This window comes from Pomacea canaliculata, linkage group LG6, assembly GCF_003073045.1.
Source record: "Pomacea canaliculata isolate SZHN2017 linkage group LG6, ASM307304v1, whole genome shotgun sequence".
NCBI classification, from domain to species: Eukaryota; Metazoa; Mollusca; class Gastropoda; order Architaenioglossa; family Ampullariidae; genus Pomacea; species Pomacea canaliculata.
The window spans coordinates 7,725,801-7,749,333 of record NC_037595.1 but is presented as its reverse complement, the minus strand read 5'-3'; the positions used below and the strand labels follow the sequence as shown (position 1 = coordinate 7,749,333).

The 23,533-nt window shown below is 34.8% G+C and overlaps 2 protein-coding genes across 5 annotated transcripts; one reads left to right on the top strand and one right to left on the bottom strand.

The window, feature by feature from the left end:
• Positions 1 to 170: 170 nt before the first annotated feature.
• Positions 171 to 16,344, bottom strand: LOC112565781 (gamma-tubulin complex component 2-like). Of its 2 annotated transcripts, none has more exons than XM_025241539.1 (30): positions 16,229 to 16,344; positions 15,436 to 15,502; positions 14,969 to 15,050; positions 14,224 to 14,315; positions 13,911 to 13,968; positions 13,093 to 13,230; positions 12,586 to 12,685; positions 12,365 to 12,453; positions 11,959 to 12,036; positions 11,558 to 11,639; positions 11,126 to 11,271; positions 10,030 to 10,074; positions 9,616 to 9,708; positions 9,068 to 9,129; positions 8,651 to 8,693; positions 7,977 to 8,048; positions 7,749 to 7,810; positions 7,435 to 7,547; positions 7,080 to 7,230; positions 6,439 to 6,530; positions 6,220 to 6,307; positions 5,927 to 6,000; positions 5,124 to 5,224; positions 4,281 to 4,351; positions 3,787 to 3,961; positions 2,845 to 2,988; positions 2,472 to 2,597; positions 1,892 to 2,055; positions 1,206 to 1,303; positions 171 to 992 (listed from the first exon to the last, which is right to left on the bottom strand). In XM_025241539.1, the coding sequence occupies exons 2-30, from the start codon at positions 15,486 to 15,488 to the stop codon at positions 871 to 873; spliced, it is 2,814 nt and encodes a 937-aa protein (XP_025097324.1). In that variant the 5' UTR covers positions 15,489 to 15,502; positions 16,229 to 16,344; the 3' UTR covers positions 171 to 870. The 2 variants fall into 2 exon arrangements, with proteins under 2 accessions (XP_025097324.1, XP_025097325.1); XM_025241540.1 differs by having other exon boundaries at positions 16,214 to 16,335.
• On the top strand, positions 16,306 to 22,742 carry LOC112565783 (transmembrane protein 138-like). 3 transcript variants are annotated; one of them, XM_025241545.1, is made up of 6 exons: positions 16,306 to 16,388; positions 17,034 to 17,124; positions 17,803 to 18,000; positions 18,642 to 18,813; positions 20,266 to 20,344; positions 20,874 to 22,742. In XM_025241545.1, the coding sequence occupies exons 3-6, from the start codon at positions 17,876 to 17,878 to the stop codon at positions 20,981 to 20,983; spliced, it is 486 nt and encodes a 161-aa protein (XP_025097330.1). In that variant the 5' UTR covers positions 16,306 to 16,388; positions 17,034 to 17,124; positions 17,803 to 17,875; the 3' UTR covers positions 20,984 to 22,742. The 3 variants fall into 3 exon arrangements, with proteins under 3 accessions (XP_025097330.1, XP_025097331.1, XP_025097329.1); XM_025241544.1 differs by lacking the exon at positions 16,306 to 16,388 and adding an exon at positions 16,487 to 16,543; XM_025241546.1 differs by lacking the exon at positions 17,034 to 17,124 and having other exon boundaries at positions 16,314 to 16,388.
• Positions 22,743 to 23,533: the final 791 nt, after the last annotated feature.

Sequence of the window (23,533 nt, the reverse complement as noted above, 5' to 3'; positions counted from 1 at the left end):
CACCAATAACACTTTCCAACCAGTAAAATAAAGATTAAACTTAACATACAGCCATAAATACAATATTCCTACAGGTAAAATAAAAGTATTGTGTCCAATTCTGTGAGAATTGAAGAAATGGTAATTTTTGGTGCAAATTTACATAGGTACCACCCACAACCAGATGCAAACATTGTAATATTGCTTTATTTATAAGATAATTTACAGTAAAGATACCAAATCTTTTTATCAGACAAGGTTTTATACCAGGCAGCAATTTATTTAGCAAACTGTCCAAAGACGTCAGGTAAAGCAGTTATCCCATCTAACCAATGCATCATGCTAGGTCTGTGTGGAATGATGCCCCAAGTACCTTGTTGCAATTAGTTAAAATGAGTTAAATATAGCTGCTCTTAATTTTAGCTGTGGGCATATCATTCTACACATTTCCAACAATAAAGGGTTGTTAAAAAATCTTGAAAGGGGGAAGGGGGTACTGACAAATGCTTTTCACAAACAGAAAATTATTAAGCAAGCCTTTTCACTGTCCAAGGTATTTGCAAGATTATGATTAGAAGGTAAGATGCACACATGCAGTCCAGTCTAGAATCCTGCTGGGGATGTGGGAATAAATAGCTTTAAAAGCTTTGCACATTTTTGTCTTTTGTAAGCTGACCTAAGAACAATTAGCTACTGAATGATAAGCACATCATCGTATGGAAAAGAAATTCTTCACACTGAATAGTTCTGATGCTAAGTCTTTTGAGATTCTCTTGTTGCACCAGATCTTTATCAAATGGGATCAGTCAGTGTGGGTTAGTGTAAGCTTTTGTTGCCACAAGTTTTATCAGAAAGCATTTTTTGTCAGGTCTTTGAAGCTGCTTGACTTCTTTACTTGGCACTGGTGGACATAGTAGAGCGGAGAGCACTGGGGGTTGCATGGGCAGAGTCAGGTCGCTGTGTGGCTGTATAAGATGCCATCCAGGAATGGAAACCACCTGCATCATGTACAGCTGCAAACAGAGGATGTCACTTAATATGTTAAGAAGTTTTGCATTTTTATCACATGAGCATTCCAAAGTCATAACAACATTTTTTATAAAGATTATTTTTTTAGAAATCTGCTTTATGGTGTGTAAGGACAGGGATGCCCACAACGTAAGTAAATTTGAAATAAAAAACCGAATGAAAGACAGTGCAATTGCTTATAGTGATATTGGTATCACCTTGATTGCTCAAGTCTGCGCTTGTAGACATGGTAGAGGCATGTCGCTGTGCAGTTACTTCTTCTAGCCTCTCTGTGTAGAATCCATTGAAATCAAGTCTGCAATGTGGCAAAATTCATTTATAATCCACTGCTAAAGGGGAATGCCTATGTTGTACTCAAAGAACATAAGTGACCCTGAAATAGGGAGACAAGGTCTTGGGATTCTGTACTCTACAGCCACCAGGGTCAGGTAATTATCTAGGACAAAATAAGATAAACTTAGGGTGCACGCCATTACTTAATTTCATAAAGTTAGCTGATGGGTAGAATTAACACTATCCACACAGGTTCTCTCCTGTTGAGAGGGTCTTGAGGTGACTGAACCTAAAAAAAGTTACTAAAACAGAAAACAAATAATATGAAGACCACAAATTAAAAACTTTGTTTCACATTTTTTTATCTCAAGGCATTATTTTCAAACTTGTTTGGAATAACAGCTTGAGATCAACACTGCAGCAATGTTTTTATTGTGTCTTCTGGGCACATGGAATCTTTCTTTCCAGGCTGTTCATTGTTGTTTATTTTCAAACTTGCCCCTTCCATATCTAGCAAAAAGGTAACATCCACTTCGGCTCATCATTCACCCTTGCCAAAACAATGAGTGCTTTTGTGTCTCTAGGAAGGCAACAAAAGCAGTCAGCATACCTGTAGATGATGTTTGATAATCTCTGGTCATAGTTGTTGCTACTCATATCCAAAATTTTGTCCAGCAGCTCTAAAAGCAGTTTTGAAAAGTTTGTATCAAAGTTGGTGATGGTACGCTCAAAGGTTTCACTAGACACTAGCTGGTCAACGTGCTCTGAAACCACCTGAAGGGAATAAAAATCAACAATGTAGACAGCTATGCTAATCTCACCTTTTACTGTACACAGCTATGCTATACTCATCCTCTACATGAAGGCTAAACTCCACAAGACTACTATGCAATCACTACCTGATAAACATTCTAGTCCTATGTTATATTCTGCGATCAACACCTATGACAATTACTGTCCTATACATATGAAATCACACTTGCACATACACGCTGTCATAACTGTTCCCTTGGACAGAACATCCAGAATCAGGAATTTTTATTTGCCAAAGATGGAATACATAACTTCCTTAAGTTTCTTTGTGCTTTCTCTACAATTTTCATTGATTCCATACGACAGTTACTGATTTGATTGTTTGGACACTGACCCCGCTGTGATGCATTGTGACAGACTCCACTGACAGCACCCACCTTAGTTGCAGCTGCCTTCTTCTTCTGCTCTTCTTTTCCTAAAGGCTGAGGACCAGGTGCTTGTAAGGTGCTCTCTTTAGTCAGGCGTGTCACCTCTGCCTCCAAAATTGTGCTCTTGTTCAGGCGCTAAACACAAAAGTAGTCTCAATCACTTCGAAGTAATTTGCACTAAATGCAATCTGTTTTCTATTTCCAATCCAGCTTGGATAAACACTCTTGAGAATAGACCTTCATCAGCCTTGCACCTCTAGTGTATAGTAATGCATCAGTGCTGGTAAATTAATTATTTAAGATTTTCACAGATGCAGGCTCTTTTTCGTATGCTTCGTGACAAAGCTAGAAATCTACAGCAATGTTATGATAATAAACATACCTGGACAAAGTTCGAGAATGTAACACAAACCATCATGAGTTTGTGAACAATCTTGAGCAAGTCAGGGTTGGTAAGCATGCAGTCCTTCAGACAGGAGTTTAGGAAGTCTGTGTGGTACACCAAAACGTCATCAACATTGGAGACCTTAAAAAAGAAATTAAATGCAAAGTCTTATCATCAGTTTTCTCCAGGGCAAATATAACAACCAAAAACTATCCACGTAAAATTTGTTAACTCATTCAACACAGATGAAAAATGACATGATTAAACAGTAGTGGTAGCACAAAGTACAATGTGTTCTAATATTTACACTCATTGACCTACGATAAAGACAACCATCACTGATGCTGCTTTAATTAGCATTTTTGAAACATTCAAACAGGATTTGCAAGAAATATAGCTTTTTCACCCTTGTACTAGATTCAAATGAAAGATGGTAACTGTATGGAACAGAGAGAGCTCCTGTCATGAAAGTATATTACGAGGCAGAATTTAAGAAGAAAAAAATATTTACACAATATATACAATATGCCAAACAGTGAAATGTTTTATTAGAATATACATCAGACTTTAAATATTACTTATTACATTGTCATTTTCAGATCTATATCAAATTGAGTTAACCAGTGTCCATCTCAAACCTGTTTCTTAACCAACTACTCACTGTCTACTTTCTAATATAACAAAATACCTGACTGGTTGACTACTGAGAGAAGTAATTCATATTAAAACAATCCAGGAAGAAGCCAACAGTTTTTTTCCCTTATATATTCATTTACACACAGCAGGATGCATTCTGTGAGACTACCCAGTTTGCTATGAGGATGTTTGTTGCTGTGGAAGCAAATCATCTAGAAAAAGCTAAATCCACTTGCCACTCAGCATGATCAAGAGGATTTTAAAGTATAGGAAGAAAGAGTGAATGTAGCTTGGCCAACTCACCGTGTCCATGTTTTGCTGAAAGAGGTGCCAGTTAGGTTCAATAACTTCAAACATCATGTAGTACTCAAAATTCTGCACGAAGTTGAGCATGCGCTGCCTCAAGGCAAAAGCTGCAGAGTACCAGCGGGACTTCTGGAGAGAGTAAGTCTTGGCCACTTTGTTTCCTACCCACACACTTTCCAAAGCACACATCCACACACACACACGTGGAGGGAACATACCTTTAGTTTTTTTAACAGGAACACAACATTTAGCATTTAGCTACTTAAACCTATGTTTGCTGCAGCTGAGTCTTGTTTAGTCTGCCAAAGTCTTGGAATGTTAGTTGCCGTTGTATTTGCTGGAATGTTGCTGTTATTTGTATGCTACATAATCATAATTAGCCAAACATATCACCATTGACAGAAAACCTGAGAACACAAAGTTTTGATGTCTCTCACTCTTTGCTTACCTGAAAAAATAAAGCTTTGATGTCTCTCACACACTTTGCTTACCTGCAAAGCTGCCGCTCCACATGTTTGCAGTAGAATAGATGTCGGAACAGCATTTGATATCGCGTGAGAGCCTGTATGGTCAAAACAAAAGGCAACCTACAAAGTTAACCAAGAGCCACTGGTGCAGTGAAGCAGGGACTTCCTGCTTTCTGGATCTCCGTGTTACATTTAAATTGTTTCTCTTTTCACATTAACCAAACCTGATCAGTCTACTAGGAGTTTAATCTTGATAGTCATCTAACAACAACTGGCTGTTATTGTGACAAACATCAAAATGTTAAAACTCAGTCGTTACAATATTGCAAGTCTTGTTAAACTGATGACGTGTCTGTATGTATCTTAAAATAATGGTTGATGGAATTTATTGGACTTAAGGACAAAGGGTCTGCATGCAAAACACAGGTACAAGATCAAATTGACATCAGGTATTCCAGATTGTATGTACAGTATGGAACATTATGTGTCTGGTTTGCACAATTAATGGAACTCAGAGGCCAGATATGACATCTAAACCTGTGCAGAAAATTCATGTGACATCTCAGAAAGAGAACTAATCTTGGGGCCATCATGAGGCAAAGTAAGAAGATGCTGTGATGTTTTGGGTATATACTCATGGCACAAACAAAATGCAATAAGGTTTTTATTCAATGAATGAATTCCTTAATGATAATGTTAACATAATAATTATAGCATACTTAAAATCAATTTAGAATAATGAAGCAACAGAAGAACAATTGCAGAAGTAAAGAATAAATGCCTATGTAAATTATTGGGGTTTTTTCCAGATCCACTTTTATAGATTGATGTTGATCTCTATTTCCAGCAACTGTAGCACTAACTGACCTTACGGTTCACCACCAGCGATACTGGCCATTTCACAACGTAGTCAAAGGAAAAGGACTCCAGACCAGACAAATGAAGATCTGTTGGGTCTACACGATAATCTGTCAACGACACTGAATACAGTCACTGATTCTTTCATGAAAAAAATATTTCAAAGATGTGAAATGAAACTATTTGATACAACCACAACACCCAACAACTTGCATTAAAATAGCCCACCCCTCACCTGTCACCAAATTTTAAAAAAAATTACTTTGACAGGACTTGCTTGATGCTAGCCTTAACTCTCAGTTACACATTATACTTTGTTACATTTTACACACTCTGTAACCCTACTGAGCAAGATAAAATATTAAGTAACCATCCTTTGCCCGACTTAAAATCAGTCTGTAGGATCCACATTTCAGTAACAGTATAGTGACTGATATAGTGCAAGGATTACTTTTTGCACTGGATTTTTGCAAAAAGATTCACTGCTCAGACTGCGAGAATCTTGTTGATCTTGTATAAAATAAAACTACTTAATGTATTTGTAGACTGATTGTATATTTAAAAAAACAAACCAAAAAAAAAAGCATTCGTCTATCTGAAAGCTGTTACTGTGTGATGGACCCATGATTAAAACTACAGGATGCACAAAGAAATTGCTATTGTCTGAATCCTGGTATCATTGAAATAATAAAAACATGTAACCTCAGAAACAAGGTTTTTAACAAGACTAGAAGGATAACATAATGCAAAGCAAAGAAGGCTATTTATTTCTGCAAATTAAATTCAAGTCTTGAAGATAAGCCAAGCCCTACCTTTCTCTTGTTTGGTGTCAATTGTCAGAATGCGGAAAAGTTGAGTTATAAGATCAAATGGAAGCAAGTCCACTCTGAAAAATGTTCATTTGTGTGAGTCACTGTACATGCAACTAACTGTTAGAAACCGTTTTCTTTCCTTTGACAACAGCCTCTGATGCACTAAGTCACAATATTTCTGTAGTTTAAATTCAAGATAACATTAGACAAATGCAAATAAAACTTCAAAATATTTCTGGCCATAACTAATAAAATTGCTTATAAGCAAGTAAAGCAAAAGAAAACAAAATTACTTTAAGTCATCTTTGAAAGGATCAACATTGGCTGTGCTTGTCCGCAGGGCTAGTTCAAGCAAGGTTTCAAGCCGAGTTGGCATGATATTTGAGCATTATTAAGGATTTCCTCTGTTGAAAGAGTATTCTGCATCTACACACAGTCATCAAGCATGCAAACAAAAATCCATTTTTACTAAGGATTGAAGAAAAATTTCCAGAATATCAAACAAAGGATATCATCCATGTTTTGCCTCATCTCTTCCTCTGTCATATCCATGAACTGCACAATAAAGTCACCCTTGTCCAACAGGAAGTAGTGCTTGATTGACCTACCAGCAATTGAGTTCAGCTTGTAAACATGCATGGATGTGACTTGTGTGACCACATACAAGTCCATTCACAGATATTTGCATTTATTTGTAAGTCACACATGCACAACCAATGAAATTTCTTCATATGTGTAATGACATAAACATGCAATGCACAGAAACACACAGGAGGAAGTATGCTTTGAGAATTCAGATCCAGTGATATGACTGACCATAAATAAAATGCAAAATTTTCACAGACCAAAGGAGAATCAAAACATAAATTTCTAATTCCATTCAATGAAATGACACACATGACAATCACGTTCCCTGTGCCGTCCAAGCATTGTGAAAGCATTATATCTACAGAGATATGGCTTTGTATTGTGCACAATTCATTGCTGTACTATGGAAATGGCTGGAGAATTTTTGGCTCAAACAATAAAACTGAAAAGGCTAGATATGCACAGCTTTTGGCAGATCTTTTTTACAGATCCTCATCAACTTCTACCTAATTTTCAGGAAGTATTGAAATGAGAAAATATGTCACAGCTTTGAAGCAAACCATACCTGATGCGAGCCATAAGTTCCTTCTCCCTCATTAACAATTCTAGCAGCAGCTTGCTTGCGTAATCATAAGCCTGCTCAATCTGATCATAGTACCGCCTCTCCTTCAGTGTGTACACCATGTCCGCCGCATGCGGACAGTTAACATCTCGCCCTGACATACAAACGAAGGCAATCTGTATAATCCAGGTATATGTCAGCATAGAGTTACTACTGAACAGCTTTTTTAAAAAAACAAAACAAAACAGAATTTAATCTGATCAGCTACTCTTGCATGCAAGCAGAATTTGCCATTTTAACTGATTATGGATGCTATGGCATTCTCCACCCTGTTTCCCACCAAAGCACCATTACTCACCACAAAGCCGCACTACATTGAGGTATTTTCCTGTGTTCAAAATTTTGTCAGCCACCTGCTCCAGAAATACAGGAATTCGCTCACGACAGATTGTGTAGTGCTGTTCCCAATAAGTGACAAGGTCAAGGAAGATACATCCTTCAGGTTAAATGTTTTTCTTTTACTTAAGGGTAACATAACTTGCCTCAGTATCCAATAATAATGTTGTAGTTTAAATGTACAAGACGAATAGCAAGTAGCTTTCATTCTACAATTTTGGTTTTGAAGAAATGCTTTTATTTTAGGTCTTTCTCTCTAAACATGATGAAGGATATGCATCATTGTACTCCTCAAGTAGCTTTTCCTTCTGAATCTTTTCATTTTCTTCCACAAGAAACTGGAAAGCACAAGAAAAGATTGCATGTGCACATTAACTCTCTATTAAATATATTTTAAAATAAAAAATAATTTCTCCTTGCAATCAATAATGCATATTATAAATAAGTGCCTGTGTAAGAAAGTTGCTAGTCACAGCTAATTTCACACAACTGAAAAGAAATAACCTCTGAGAATGGATCACGGATGACTCCCTTGAAGATCCATTTTTCTAGGATTTCAAAGTAAGGAATGCATGCCTGAAACAACAGTAATGTGTAATGCTGTGAATTTTTGGCTGCACATTCTACAGAAAAATTAAATCTCTTGAATACATTCTAGTCACTCACTTTTAAACACCTCTTCAGATCCATCTAGAACAGGAAGCAAACTAGTTTGTTGAATTCCTATTAACTTTTATAGTATACATACAGCAACTTAAATAGAATTTTCAGTATATCCATGTCTTGGCTTGAATTTCTTTTTCTTGAAGGGAAAAAAAAAATTAATCAAACCCTATTCCTTTATGATTAGTAATCATGGTTGCAAAACTTTACTATCTGCTATAAATATGAGGAAGGATGTCAAAGACACAACTGGAAATTTAGAATAAAACCTTTACAAAAGGGCTTGGAGATAGGGAATGCCTGTCATGCTGCCTAGTGTCTGAATACACAAGTGCAACCTTGACAGATCACAATATATCCACCAATTCCTCAAAATGTGGCCCTTTCGACCTATCACACATATCAACAAACATACTCATATACATATGCATGCTCATAAGCATGTGCATACATATCTCTCTCCCCTAGCACGCACATCCCCCCCACACACACACCAACCCACAAACTATACTCACAGACTGAGTGAGATAGAGGCACAGTTCCTGGCTTTTCGCATCTCTGAAATAACAGCAGAAACAGCAGATGAAGAAATGCAAACCAAGGCAACATAAAGAAAGGTATCAGGGCTACATTTCAGGTGGGTTTTTTTTTAACCTTTTATATATAAACCTTATATATATATAATGATTTTTATAGTCTCTTAAAGCTGCAGCTGGATATAATTCTTTTACTTAAGGATTAATGTACTTTAAACTATTAAAAAATAAAAACAAACAACCAAGAAAACAAATTTATAACCATATTCATCAAATTGAAAACACTGACCACACTTCAAAACAATAGAACTCTTTGAATTATGACTGATACCAAGGAAAATGATTGCCTTTTATCACAGAAATTTGTCTTATGAGTGCACAAATGTCCATTCTCACCCAATGAGATTCGAGGTCTTCTCGTGGAGCAGACTAAGCACTGCACCACCAATGCATTCTCCCTGCAGCACAGAAGCATTTCTCAATATTATTTCTATAATGACTTGCAGATTAACACTGATGTTTTCATTTTATCAAGATCAGAATACTACCTATCAACTTAATAATCTTGTCCAGTACGCTATGGATATTAATCCGATGGTACTTAATGCTGCTTTCCAAACTCTAATCATACTATAAAAGTGTCCTATAAATTATTTTTTCCAGACAAGACAGGAAAATACTAATTTCTAAGTCTTTATTCTGTAGATAACGCATTTGTCATTTTTTTAAATGATGCATATGACGAGTGTACCTCTTTTTAGTTCAGCCTAAAACAAACAATCTGAAAGATGAAAAAATGCAAGCCTCAAAACCCAACCCCTTCCCCCATAATGTCTGTACATAAATGCAAACAAAAAACTGTAAATAAGAAACATTTAAATGCATGAAACTTAAAAGTATAAAATAAAAAAATTATTACACAATTCAAAAAATGTTCTGCTCACCCTATTTATAGAATTGGCAATGGAGGCCAAAATGTCCAAAGTTCGCATAGTTGGTTGCAAATAAAACCACATTTTCTGCAACGACAGCTGACCCTGAAAAAGTCAAACAACAGCATTCAGGACACATTGTAACGATCTTCCAAAGGCTTGGAGAAAGCAGTCACATCCTGTAATATGTGATAATCAGGTTAGATATTCTACAGCCATAATGAAGTGCCCTTTGAGAAATGTTGAAGCACTTAAAAGACAGATCTTTGACTTTTTAATCCACATTCATTGCCTAGCTTAATCTAAGACAGGTTTCTCAGCAAACTCAGGAAATAAAAGGATCCCCAGACAAAGCTGTAGAGGAGGAATGGATAAGAGCACAGGTAACTTAAGCAGTACTTGAAAACAAGACAACAAAACTCTTACCACTCTGTACTGGTGTTCCAGCTGAGCAACAAGCACCATATAGTCCTGTATAACATAATGAACCAAAGTTTATAGCAGCTGTATGTATACAGCACAATAATAATACTAATGTTAAGAAACTACATTCATAGTTTGAAGAAATCTTTTTGGTGCTCAAATTCTTTAAAACTTAAGAACTAGTCCTTGATAGGAATGTCCATGTCACCACATTCTATCCATAAATGATAAGGCTTGTTTTTGGCTCAAAGCAGATATGTTTTTTAGCAGATAGCCTTATCATAAAGAACTGATCCTCATTAGCTTCAGCCTTCTTTTCAGGAAATATTGCAGTGTGAGAAAGTATGTCCCAACTTGAAGCAAATGATACCTGAACAGACCTAAGAAATGTACTATGTATTTGGTAATCACTCCTGTGGGGTGGGGTGAAGTGTAAGCACAACTAACTATAAGGGTGTGTGAGGTGTGACTGTATTTTGATTAGTTTATTGCTTATGAGAGCTCGAAACAAAGGAAAATTTCTAGCTGTTGTGAGCAGAAGTAGACAATAAAGATATATAATAATAACCGAGTGTTTATACAACCAAAGCAGATCACAGATCACTCTCTGTATTGACCAACAGCAATAAAGAAATTATATTAACATCTTGACACTAAACTCATTTAGCCACTGAACCAAAGGTTCTTTTAAAGAATACACAGATAATGGAAGTTAGACATTAAGTGGGAAAATACATATGGCAAATAAAATACTATGTAAAATGAATTCCTCATCATTATGAAAAAAAAACACTATTACATTAAACACATGGGTAAAATCTACTATGCAGATTATCAAAATGTGTAAATAATAAAATCACAAGTTGTATCTCTCACAATACTATTAACTGTCATTAGATCTGTATGAATGGCAATTAGAATAAAATGCAATCATGAATGAAAGTTGTAGACTATTTTCATCATATACTCCTGATTAAATGAAATGTTTAAAACGTCTTCAATACACTTTTTAACCCCGTACTGTAACTCTTTAACTGCAATGAACCATATTTATTTGTGGGGCTGTCACAAAATAAGGAGACAAAGGAATCCCACCTACCTTGATCAAGGATCTCATGGCAGCACTGAGTGCATGGTTGACCAAGCCATATTCAAAGGCAGACTTTTCTTCGATGAAACGAACCACCGTAGAGTAGTTAGAACACAGGGGTAGAATCCTTCTCACTAGTTCATGCAAAGAGGGGTCTAAATAAAGAGAGGAGAGAAAGTAAGCCCAGTAAGGGCCTTAACCACAAAATATAAATATAACCTTTGAACGCTCAAGCTCAAAGCTTATTTCATGTCTCCAAATCTTCATGCCCTTCCTTAACTATTACAAGGCATGCAAGCTCAACCAAACCAACATACACACATACACGCACAAGTGCATGTCCACACAGAGAAAGAGAGAAAAGGAGATAGAAAATAACAATTTTATGCATATGGCATACAACTCACAGATGTCAATGTTAAAACTGTAATAGCACAGTACCTAAACTCTGATCAATCATGAATTCTTTTGGTGCATATCTTTCAGTCAAAGCCCGAGCTAGAATGTATTTTCCTTCAATTCCCTGAAACACAACAATTAGTGAAAATATACAACGGCAATTGCAGCACACAGCTCGAATTAACCAAAAACTAAAGGCATGCCTAAATAAACTAAATGACAGACCTAAAACTCAAATGCTTGGTTTAATTTAAAACTGACTAGGCATTGTTAAAATTGTTCAAAGTATCTGCAAAATGGCTGAGGTAACAGTGGCTTAGTAAGCTGCCTACTGCATGATGCAGCAAACCAATGTACATTATTGCTGGTGTTTCCATTTCTAACAAAAGGCAGTGATAAATACAAAGTACAGCTATACAGCATGCATCAACAAATACCATTACCTGCATACAGCATAAAAGATCATCCGCAACAGCATTCTCCTGTAGTGCAACTGGTAGAGTACCCAATGCCACAATATTCTGACAATGAGATAACATTCAAGAAAATGTTAATCAAGAAACAACACAGCACTCTAACATTTATAAAGATATAAAAAAAAACTGCCTAAAACATGTACAAAAGATATAAAATATTGTAATTTTTGGATAATTATCAAAAATTCAAAATTAACTTTTTGGTACTGGCTGTTTAAAAAAAAAATTCCACAAAAATGCCCCTCCTTTAAACAATTTTAAAAAAAAACTTTCAAAATAAAACCATGTGCACCTCATTCCATCCTTATGCACCTTGGAAATATTTCAACACACACTACTATAATTACTAAAAGTGTGTTCTATGTTTTCATACCTGGTCTGTTGGCCCATCAACACCAACCATGAAGTCAAGTGTGAGTGATGGACGCTGAAACAACCAGTCTGGCTGCAGAGGGATGTTCACTGAATGAAAAGAATATTTTATACACCATGGGAACATAGCATTGTGGGAATGCAGAGGGATGTTTAGGACAAAAGAGCTAAAAACACTGCTAGAAGGGACTAGAAATTACTAGAGAATAAAGTCCAACATACAGTTCTGCTTCTGCTCTTTTTCTTTAAGAGCCTTCCGAACAAAGTCTGTCATGGTGGTTGCTGATACTGCATTAGCTTCTTTCAGTAAACGATCTTTGATCTGTTACATGAAAAAGTTTCAAAGGGAAATTAACAAATATCTGCTATGCAAATACTACAAGGTCTACAGTAGTATAGTAATTTAATAAAAAAGGCATCAAAATCATTATCAAAATATAGTATATAAGTGTGGATTCCATTGCTGTGTGCTTGACCTACAAGCAAATCAAGGGTTTGAGGCTGGCTGGTGATAGGAAAACTCTCTCTACAAAGTAGTGAAATTCAAGAGGAAATAAAGCAGCGGAAGAATAGGGTTTCTATTGTGTGCATGATGCTCAAATGTCCAATGCACAAAATCATATGCACATACATGCAATTATATAAAGACAAGAAAGTGGCGGAAAAAGCACAAAATCTCAAGAAAGTGACTAATTCAGATGAAAATCTTATACATGTGACAAAAATTACCTCTGACAATTCCTGGGCTGTCATTTTAGTGCCAGACTCTGGAATCTGAGCTAAGATCTTGTCATGCTGAACTGACAAAGTTGTCATGCCTGCTGTCTTGGCCTGATCTATTGCATTCTTAGCTAAAAACTCCTTGGTCTGAAAAAAAAAAGAAGTTTGCATTTGTAAAAGCAGCACAATGAAATCTGACTAAAATACAGCCAGTAAAAGAATAATAAAATCATCAATCATGATACCTGGACACTTGATTAAACTATTGCCTTGCATACACGGTCTGTCTCAAAAGTCATAAGAACTCCAACTAAAACAAAATATTAATTACTTTCTAGACAGACCTTGTATAAATAATGTCACCCAGTTCAAACAACTATCTTCTGTTATGGGGTGGGGATCATGGTCAGTAAAAACCCATAACCTCCACACTTAGCATATGACACTGAAGTAGTAATAATAATAAATGCAAAATTTGTAAAGCGTATACTCACACTCCTAAGGAGCATGCTCTTAGCGCCTAAGAACAGAACATGGACAGCACCAAGGGACAGGAAAACAAATAACATATGAACTATAAAAGAATAAACAACAGTACTAATGAAAAATAAAATCAAATACAGAAAACACAAAAAGGAACCAAATAACAAGAATAAGTCCTGAGAGTAAAACTGAAAGATAGCAGAGGGTTAGCTGATTGGTTGAGTTTTAAGCCATATCAGCAACTATGGTTATATGATGGCGAGACAGGCAACAGTCTTGATAAAAAGGCCAATGCAAATCTGATTTAATACAAACAAATCTGGTAAACATGACAAACGTCCTACCTGGGATTCATCACAAAGTTTTGACATCAGATATACTAAAGGGTCTAGGTCTCTGACACTGCAAAAGAGAAGAAAACAAATAACAGAAGCTGTCATCTAATAACCTTTCATTCATTCTCTCTTTTCTTTTTCTTCTCCATTATGTCAAGGAATGTTATGTCATGTCCACAAGCCAGATTTTTCAAGACTCAGTGTTTATAACTTAATACAAGCTTTTTAATGTTATATGTCCAATTTCCCTTCTGATTACATGATCTACCACCTGCATGCAAACAGCAATGTCACCACCACTATTTACACAAATAGCACCTACTTTTTTGCTTTTATCTCATCATATTTGGTAAAGAATTCAATTGGTGTGGGAGTTGATTCTCCTATTTTGCGTTTGGCATGATGTGAAGACACCTGAAAAAAAATATATAAAATTATAAAAAAGCACAATTCTCTACACAAATATTGAATATTTATGCAGACAAATGCCATGCTACCAGAATCATTTGCAAAGAAAATGTATTTCACAAAGTTATATAAGCTTGGTAAATTAAAAGGTGCTTTTCAAAAAAGTAAATCTGAAACAGCAAGGCTAGACTACTCAAAGTAATTTTGCAGGAATTTTTTTTATATTATACTTGAAATGTGTAACTAGTAGGCTAGATAATATCCATCTACTGCAGTCATCATAGCTAGCTCTGAGTAACATATGGCTGGGTAAGTTGCTTTCACTTCAGTGAGCTGTATTCACTGAAGTGGTATCTATCAGCTGACTGGCTAAGAAGTTATTCCTGACACAAAATTTATGCATGCTGGACGCTGCTTTTCTAGGATTTTAACTTAAACCATCAGTCTCTGTAACATGTGTAATTGTGTTTATGTCTTCACACATCTCAGGATATTATCTGTGTATACATGTGTTTGTGTGTAAGCATTTATGTATCTCTTTTTATTTTGCATATTAACTATGTATAAAAAGAACTGCAACCAATTGTTCTCTAATAATGTGTATAAAGCTTAGAAAATGTAAATTAATGGGGTTTGGTATCCCTTGCATTCACTCCTACCTGAGTTGTGATGTATGGTGTAGTATTCTTTAAAAGCCTTTCTGTATACACTTCTTCTCCAATAGAATCTGAAGACCTGATGCTGAAACAAAGCACTTATTATAGACAACTTCTTCTGTCTCCTCTTTTTATTTTTCCTCCTTTTAAACTGCATTTTTACCATTATATAAAAAAGATAAACCAATGAAGAAGCACATTTTTTCAATCCCCTTAGTACAAAAAAGTGGGTAGGATAAGTCTTTCTGAGTAAGAGTGGTTCATTAAAACAAAAACAATTTGTGCTGATATCCCTTTTTTTCCTCTATTTTTGATGTTCAACAGATATAGCTCTATATACCCTTCTCTAAACTTTTGCTGGAATCCTACAAGGCTTCATTAAGGAATATGTTAGTCTTCTACTGCAAAGTGTGTAGCACTATATAATAAAAAATTATTCTAAAAATTCAGTGATTAACTAACACACTTACCCAAGTTGGTTCATCAGTTCACTAACATGGTGGTGGATCTTGAATTCACTCATGATTGCAGTTATTCCTACACAAACGATTACAGACTAGAATGATGACAAAATGATGGGGAAGATAAATACAGCTCTGCACTATATATACATTTTTTCCTTTCCCTCCTGCCTACTTTACAGTTTCAGCTTTATGAAGTTTTTCCATTTTCAATTGGCCTTTCGGTATTCCGTTTTCTCCTTTCTATGACTTTAAAAACTCTTCGAATTACCGAAACAGCTACATTAGAAGCAAGTTCTTTACTTTTAAAAAAAGTTTAACAATAGTTACTGTGAGCTTTAAACTTTGCTTTTGGTAAAAAAGTTATTCCTACGTTGGCAGCAGTTTTTCCCAAGATTAATTATGGTTTGGGTTTAATTTTAAAGGCGCATATAAGATTTAACCAATAAAGATTAGGCATTATTAACTTCATAACATTAAACAGTCTTTATGTGTTCAGTTTGTTTTAACATCCAAAAAGCTGTCACCAACTCTTTTCTAATGTCGAGTTGTTTTCAGTTGCTGCACTTATTTGGCAACGATGCCACTATTAACCATACAGGAACATAGTGTGTATTTTTTTTTTTAAATCCCCCAAAATTTCATTAGTAGGTAAATCGTTCGAGTGCCCGTCAACACACACACAAACAGTCCACTTTCGACTTCGTAGCTTCCTTATCTGCAAGAAATTTTATAAATTTTGGGCATTGATTAGCAGGTTATGGGGAATCAAATCACGCTGTTTCACCTTGATAAAACCTACTGTATCAAGATTAAAAAAATAATAATTTCCGAATGTTTAAGGCCAGAACTTGAAAGCACTTTTCTATTCTCCCGCCATCTTAGTTTGGTGTAGTTACTCGCGGCTCCCGTGACGTCACTAACTAAGCAGACGGCAAGTTCGCCTTTACCAACGTTTTTCAGTAAGTTTAATTTTATTTTCTGATAGTCTTATTTTCTGATAATCAACTTAAGCACTGTGCTATAAAAATGACGAAATCTAAGGGGATTTGAACGAGACGCCGATTTTGTGTGTGGTATCGACTGTAAACACTATGGCGGGCAGATGAGCAGAAAGGTTGAAACATGTTTCTGTTTTTCAGTGTTCGTATTAAAGATGTGGGGTCCATGCACTTCATATCTTTCAAACCTTAAACATTGAATTCGTTGTTTTTTTTTTTTTACTAAAGTAAATAAGTAATGCTATTTTTAATTTCATCTCAAGCTGAAAATGCTTTTTCTTTTCAACACAGTGGACATTACAATTAAATGTAATATGTGAAAAGTTATCAGATAAAAAGTCAGTTATACCGTATGTTTCTAGTTTTTAAAGTAGTTAGTACATGATTCTGATCAACGTTGGCCAATTCAAAATGTCTGCATGAAGAGCAGATATGACTAGGTGTTCAAGTGCATGATGACATTATACTGATCGTTTTCACTTGAACGATGTTTATATGAACATAGTCGACTTCCATTATTTAATCTTTTTGTGGTTTTTTGAAGTTTGTGTTTGGTTTTTGTCTGTGATTTATCGACCTCTTCCTCCGCCTTTTTGTTCCCTGCAGGATTGTCTTTGCAGTTCCAAATGATCTTGGGGAAATGTGTCGATGTCGTTAGAGGTGGTATCTTTCCATTATGTCCAGATCTGTTCCTAAGGTGCAGTTATTTGCCTGACTTTAACTCTGTTTGTACTTCCTCATTTGTGATGTTACTGTAAAGGTATAAAAAGTTGCGATAAGTGAACATCACAAATTCTAACAATGCTGCCATTACATTTAAAATATTTTGAAAAAAAAAAAAAGATTTTCATCTCACCACCGTCATATGAATCATAGGTATACAAATAGACTTGATTCTTCTCAACAATCATGACAAGACATCCAAAGTAGCAAGCATTTGATCACTTATCTATAAGAACAGTTCTTTCCTTAAATTACTTAATTGCATCGACATGTGGCTGCATGTGTTCAACCGCATATGTTCTCTACCAGCTAGCCATTCTGTTAGTCATATGGCTATGTTATTTTAAAAACAAATATGGATATTGTTTATGAACACCTTGGTTGAATCAGCACTAACTGGTTGTACTCATAACATCCATATTTCAGTTTGCTTTTAATAATGATTGATATATCTGATTGGAATAGTAATATTTCTCTCTTTGTACATTTTTCTCTCAATTCTTTATATTTATTTTTCATCTTTTTTGTGGTTTCTTTGTAAATACTAATTCATAGATTAACCTTATTACATGAAAGCTAAGATCCCTAAATTGTATATAGTAATTGTAATAAGATTCTGTCTGAAGGTTGATTTTTGTTTTTAAATGTCCAGGTGTAGATGGTGAAAGCTGGGATCAGAATGAAAATGAGTTGATGCTCCTTGGGGTAAACAGAGTGCAAAGATAATGTTTGTTGAACGTTATCGGCCAGTGCTGTACATGCAGTACTTGTTACTGCTGGTCGACATTTTCATGAACTCATTTACAGAAATGCTTCGATTTCAGAACATTATTTTGCTTGTGCTTTATGTGTAAGTATTATTTCTAGATATGCTGGCTGTTGTATGATTCATATTTCAGTGATAGTCATTTTCAGTAAAAAATGTTTTTCCATGTTTTCCACATTTAGACAGAAGTGTTGGTTCTTACTGTCTGTGTTTACACTGTTTAAGATAAGATTACATAGGCAGTATTTTCCATCATGTAGAAATGTACATAAATCATATAAAATAGTCTAAATCATGTAAGAAAAACATTTGCCAGAAGGGAAACATAAAGGATTTGGCAGTATGAAAATGTAAGAGCTGATGTCAAACACCCCATCATGTAAGACATAATAAGCCAGACATTTGAAGTCTGACATTTTATTATTACAAGATACTTCCTATCAGATGCCAGTGGCACAGTTTTACTTGCATAAAATCATGATAGTAATAATTAAAAGAGTTTCTTAACATCAAGAATGAAGATTAATATTAATCTTTAATATTCATAGATCAATATACATTGATCATAAGGTGAACTTTTTTGTGGCTGGTCAATGATACACCCCCTCTTCAATAGTTTTAACTAAAGCTCTTAAAACCTACAGCAGTTATAAAAGATGGATCTGAAAGCCTTGCATGTTAAAGACAGAAAACAATGATGTTTAGAGGTGTTTCTGTTTTTTCAGGGCTCAAGACATGTGCATCATCTTCTCTGTCATCGTTGTCTTCCTGCTGTTCTTTAACACCTTCATCTTCCAAGCTGGGCTAGTTGGCATTCTGGTCAGCAAATTCAAGGTCCCCATTTGCCTCACATTCATCTACTTCTCTTTGTGTGTTGGGCTACATGTGTGGACAATGGTGAGCTAATTATGGTTTGTTCATGCCTTTTCTTTGTGAAAAGCATCTGAAGCAAGCTCTCAGATGATGTGTTTCAGACTAAATATGCTTTAAAGAAAAGAAAACATTGACGTACATTATTGAGTTAAATTTCACCACTGAGGTTAGTTCATCTCAACTTTTTTTGACAGTGGATGTCTTAAATCCTCGAGAGTCAGAACTACTGGGTAGAAACACCAGCTTTGAGTCCCACGTAAATTCCAAACCATAGTATTTTTTAATCAAACTGATGATGATGATGAAGGAAAACAGATATTGTTTTTTTTTTTTTTTTTTTTTTTTTGTTATTGTTTTTTTTTGTTCCTTCATGTACTGTGCATGAAGTAAATCAGTGTAAACCCTTGTTTTTCAAAGGAAATATCACAAATGTGAGGTTGGATAATCAGTGAAAAGAGATCAAGAAAGTGAGATTCTAGATTTCTTTTATTAGAGCAAGAGGATTGTGACTCTTTCGTCCAATCTGAGTTTAACTAAAGTAGTTTGAAAATAAAAAAAATGAAATGCAAGATTACTTTCACTGGGAATTGTGACCCTCTTTCTAGTTTGACATGATGAGAAAAAGAAATTTCTTACTTAATGTGTATTAGCTTACCATATTAAGCAAACACTTTTGTTATTTCAAAGTTTGAACTGATGGACAGAAGAGCTGCTGTGATGATTTTTTTTTTATTTTGTGTACTTTTATATATTAAGTAACCAAAATTAATGATTGGTTTTGATTTGCTGATTCATTACATGCAGTTCATACTAAAGGTGAGTTACACCCTTTGAGCTTTAATATTTTTGTCCCAGAACTATGTTCATTGAGTGGTGGATTTGTAGCACTTGGGCTTACCAGTAATGCTGTTAACACATGCACTTCTGTTTAACATGGAGCACTATTGTTTCCATTAGGCAGGGACTATAGGTTGTTTGATAACTGTAGTCTATAGCTAATATGTCAGTGAGAGAGCAATTCACATCTTTTTATGTCATGTAATCACATTTTAATCATCAAAACTGTGCACTTTGTGCATATTATGTCATATATGTCTGTGTCATGTACTGTCCTAAGTACACTTTTCACTTTTTTTCACTTTCAGTTACAAAAGCTGATGGTATTTCTGTAAAAGGTGTTATCTGATCAGTCATACCATGAAATAGTACCATCCCAAAACCATGAGATGCATAACAATTGAGATGATGGAAATAGGATTTTTTTTTAAAATCCTTAAGATTGTGTTTTGCAATGAAATGTAAAAAACATTAGCATCAGCACTGTAGACTTGCACTGTAGACTTGACCAAGTCATGCAAAATATAATAGATTCTCTCACACTTTATTATTTTAAGCAATACTGGTTGGCATTCACAAATTATAAAGGTTGTAAAGAAATTATAGCTCTGACATGCATAATTTTTTTTTATATTTTAGGAACGCAGATGGAGTGACATTAATGTCTTTATGTGGGACAACAAGGGCTATCAAGCACTTTATATTATACAGCGCACTTGTAAGTCAAACTCATTTGTTTCATATTAGTATGATGTAATATTAGAATTAGGTTGTACTTATGCAATATTTATAAGTTTAGTTTGCCTTAATAAGCTTACAGCTATGTGATCATCAGTATCATTATCATTATTATCCATTTGTTTCATCTGTCTTGTGTGTTCACTTGTCACTTCTTCTTCACTTCAGTTGTCACTGATATGGCAATAACATTTTTCTTCTTCTTCTGTTAATATGATATATTAATTAATATTATATTATTTAATTATTATATGTATAAATTAATATGATGTGCTTGCATGTCTGTATGTAAAGTGCCTTGAGTCTGGCTGATGCTGGAAAAAGGCACTGTACAAATGTGCTATTATTATTTATTCCCTTCCAACAAACACAGACCAACACACTACAAGGAATATGTCTTGTGAGGGAATTAGAAATTACTTGACATATTCAAATCATTTGTCAACAATAAACTCACAGACAGGTTATCATTTATTTCTCCTTATATTATTTTCCTGAACCTATTGCAGGTGCAGTACTTCATTATTATTTCTACAAAAGAACAGCACTCAAGCTAGGTGATCCCCGGTATTATCAAGATTCTGAGTGGATACACCGTGAGTTTGAGAGAAGGAGGTAATTTGCTACATGAAAGATCAGGGATATGGTGAGCACCCTCAGGAGTGTTTTGCAGTGGAAGAAGTTGTTACTATTTAGCATGATGAGATGTTGAAAATTACTGACGCTGCCATACGGGTATCTAGATGACCCAAGACTCTGGGGAAAGTTCTAATCTCTCATGAATGGACTGGCTGGTGAAAATAAACCCAAGCTATTTTCTTACTGTTTGAGCTGGCCCAAAAATAAAATATAAAAGGGGAAGCGGGAGGACATTCCAGACTGTTCTTTGTTGGGTTACAAATTTTTAAGAATAAACAGAAAGTTGCCTTAAGATTCTGTTCTGATATCTTATCAGGGTTTAGATAAAAGATTCAAGTTTTGTTCATGTTGTTTTTCCCTTGTTCTAGAATTTTTATAAATAATTTATTAAAAAAATGTTAACATTCAGTCCGCTTTTTTAAGGCCATGAGCATAAGAAATACTAATCAGAATTTCTTTTTTAAAGCTGCTTAGGGTGAATAAGTAGTATAGCAACTCTAAAACATACTGACATTGTCTTACATGACACAATATTCCCACATGCTGAAAAGCTAAAGCATGGTGTATTTGTTATTAGCAGTTTCCTTTGTTATACTTCATCCTAAAATAGTGCTAATGCATTAATGCATTGTGTTAGCCAATGGAATACCAATGTCCTCTACAGAGATTTAATGTATATCAGAATAAATAAAAACAAAGGCACACCACTAACTAGTATAAATAATAGCTGTTTTACAGAAAACTTAGGAGGGAATTAGAGAACTACTATAGTATGTTTTACATCAATTGAAGAGAGATGTCCAATATCTCTAGGTCTTTTGTCACTAAATGTTATCCGTCCACTTGTTTTTGCTTTTATATTCCATGTGTGTATGTGTACACACTAATCTCAGTTGATTGCATACTTAAAACGAATATTACTTACAAATTTATTTATCATGATGCTGGGCAGAGATATAGATATGTGATATGCTGTGTGTACAGAAAATTTATCTGTGGGTTTTGATTGTTTTCATTTAAATACCAACCTTTCTGAGCATTAGAAAACTACTTGTGCCCATAACGTACCTAAAACTGTGCAGAGACCATACTGGTTTGTGGGATATTTAAAAGTGTGATATTTTATGAGTGTATATGCATGCATATGCACATGGAAGAGAGAATGGAGATCGGGTGTTGATAAAGTGATGAATCTCATCTCATGAAGCTTAAAAAAAGAAACCAACTTATTCAGTTTCTGAAATTCATCTGTATGAGTTTAGATTCTTGGTGGATAATATTTTAGTCTGTTCATCACTTTTGCAGGTTTAGCTAGTTTATTACCATGTGGATTTTTCAAAATTTGTTTTACTTGATTCTCAATCTCCTATCTACATATATAGCTGGTAATATAATAGAAATGGTAATATTGGTTGTGTAGAATGTCCATCACAACTCGTCTAAGAAAAAAAATAAAATCCATGTGTTGCCTTGTATGTCTCCCTTTGTATTTTAGAAGACTCCTTTTAAACAATACTTAACCAATGCATTTTAATAAATACAATTTTACTTTTTATTTCTTTTGCATTTACTATTAGGTTGACATTATTTACCTGATTAGACATTATATTGTAATTAGTACAACTGAATGAAACAGTTATATGTCCAAGTATATCTGACCATTTGTTGGTATTACTGTTGAAGCTTTGTACTGTTATATACAATAAAAATTAACAGGCTCTTGAGAAAGAGTAAATGAAGACTGTTTTCAACAATTTTTCCTTTGAGATTATTAAATTGTGCTGACAGATGATGTTTGCAAAAATAGAAAATCATGCATTATGTTTATATTATGAGATGGAATTTTTTGGGTTGTATTATCATATGGTGTTTAAAGTGCTGGTGTTGCTGATTATGGTAAAGACAACGACAATACTAACAGAGGCACCCTTTAATTTTCTTAAACTGATGCAGATTGTGCGTGAACACACTGATTCCTAAATGCATGCTGATGAAAAGTAATTTTAAATCTCAGATAACATGCAAATTTTTGGTTGTCTCTTTCTCTGACCTTCCTTTCTTTTCTGTAGATGTGTAGGCATCTGCTCCAAATAAAATATTGCAATCATTTTAACAATTGATAAGTATGTAACTATAGCTTGGGAAAGATTTTTAAAAAATCTTTATTTAGTCAATTTCAACATCGCAAGCAAATTTGATCATGCCATGTACTCCAAGTGCACTACAAACCCAAATTAAAATTAAGCCATAGAGGTTAAGAAAATGTTCTGCAAAAGTAAACATAATGAAAGACTGAAAGCTATTAAGACAAAGCACATGGAATCAGAGAAGAGCAGGAAGGACTTGCAAGCTATGAGAGACTGACAAAATTAATCTGTAACCCAGTTAAATACTTCTGACCTTGATAGATTGAGTGGGATTAGAAGAAGAAAATGAGCAGTGCCAAATTTGTTTTGTCTAAAAGATGAGCATAATGGACAGAATTTCGATATACAGCAAGGGCATAAATATGATGATCCCCTAATTCAGC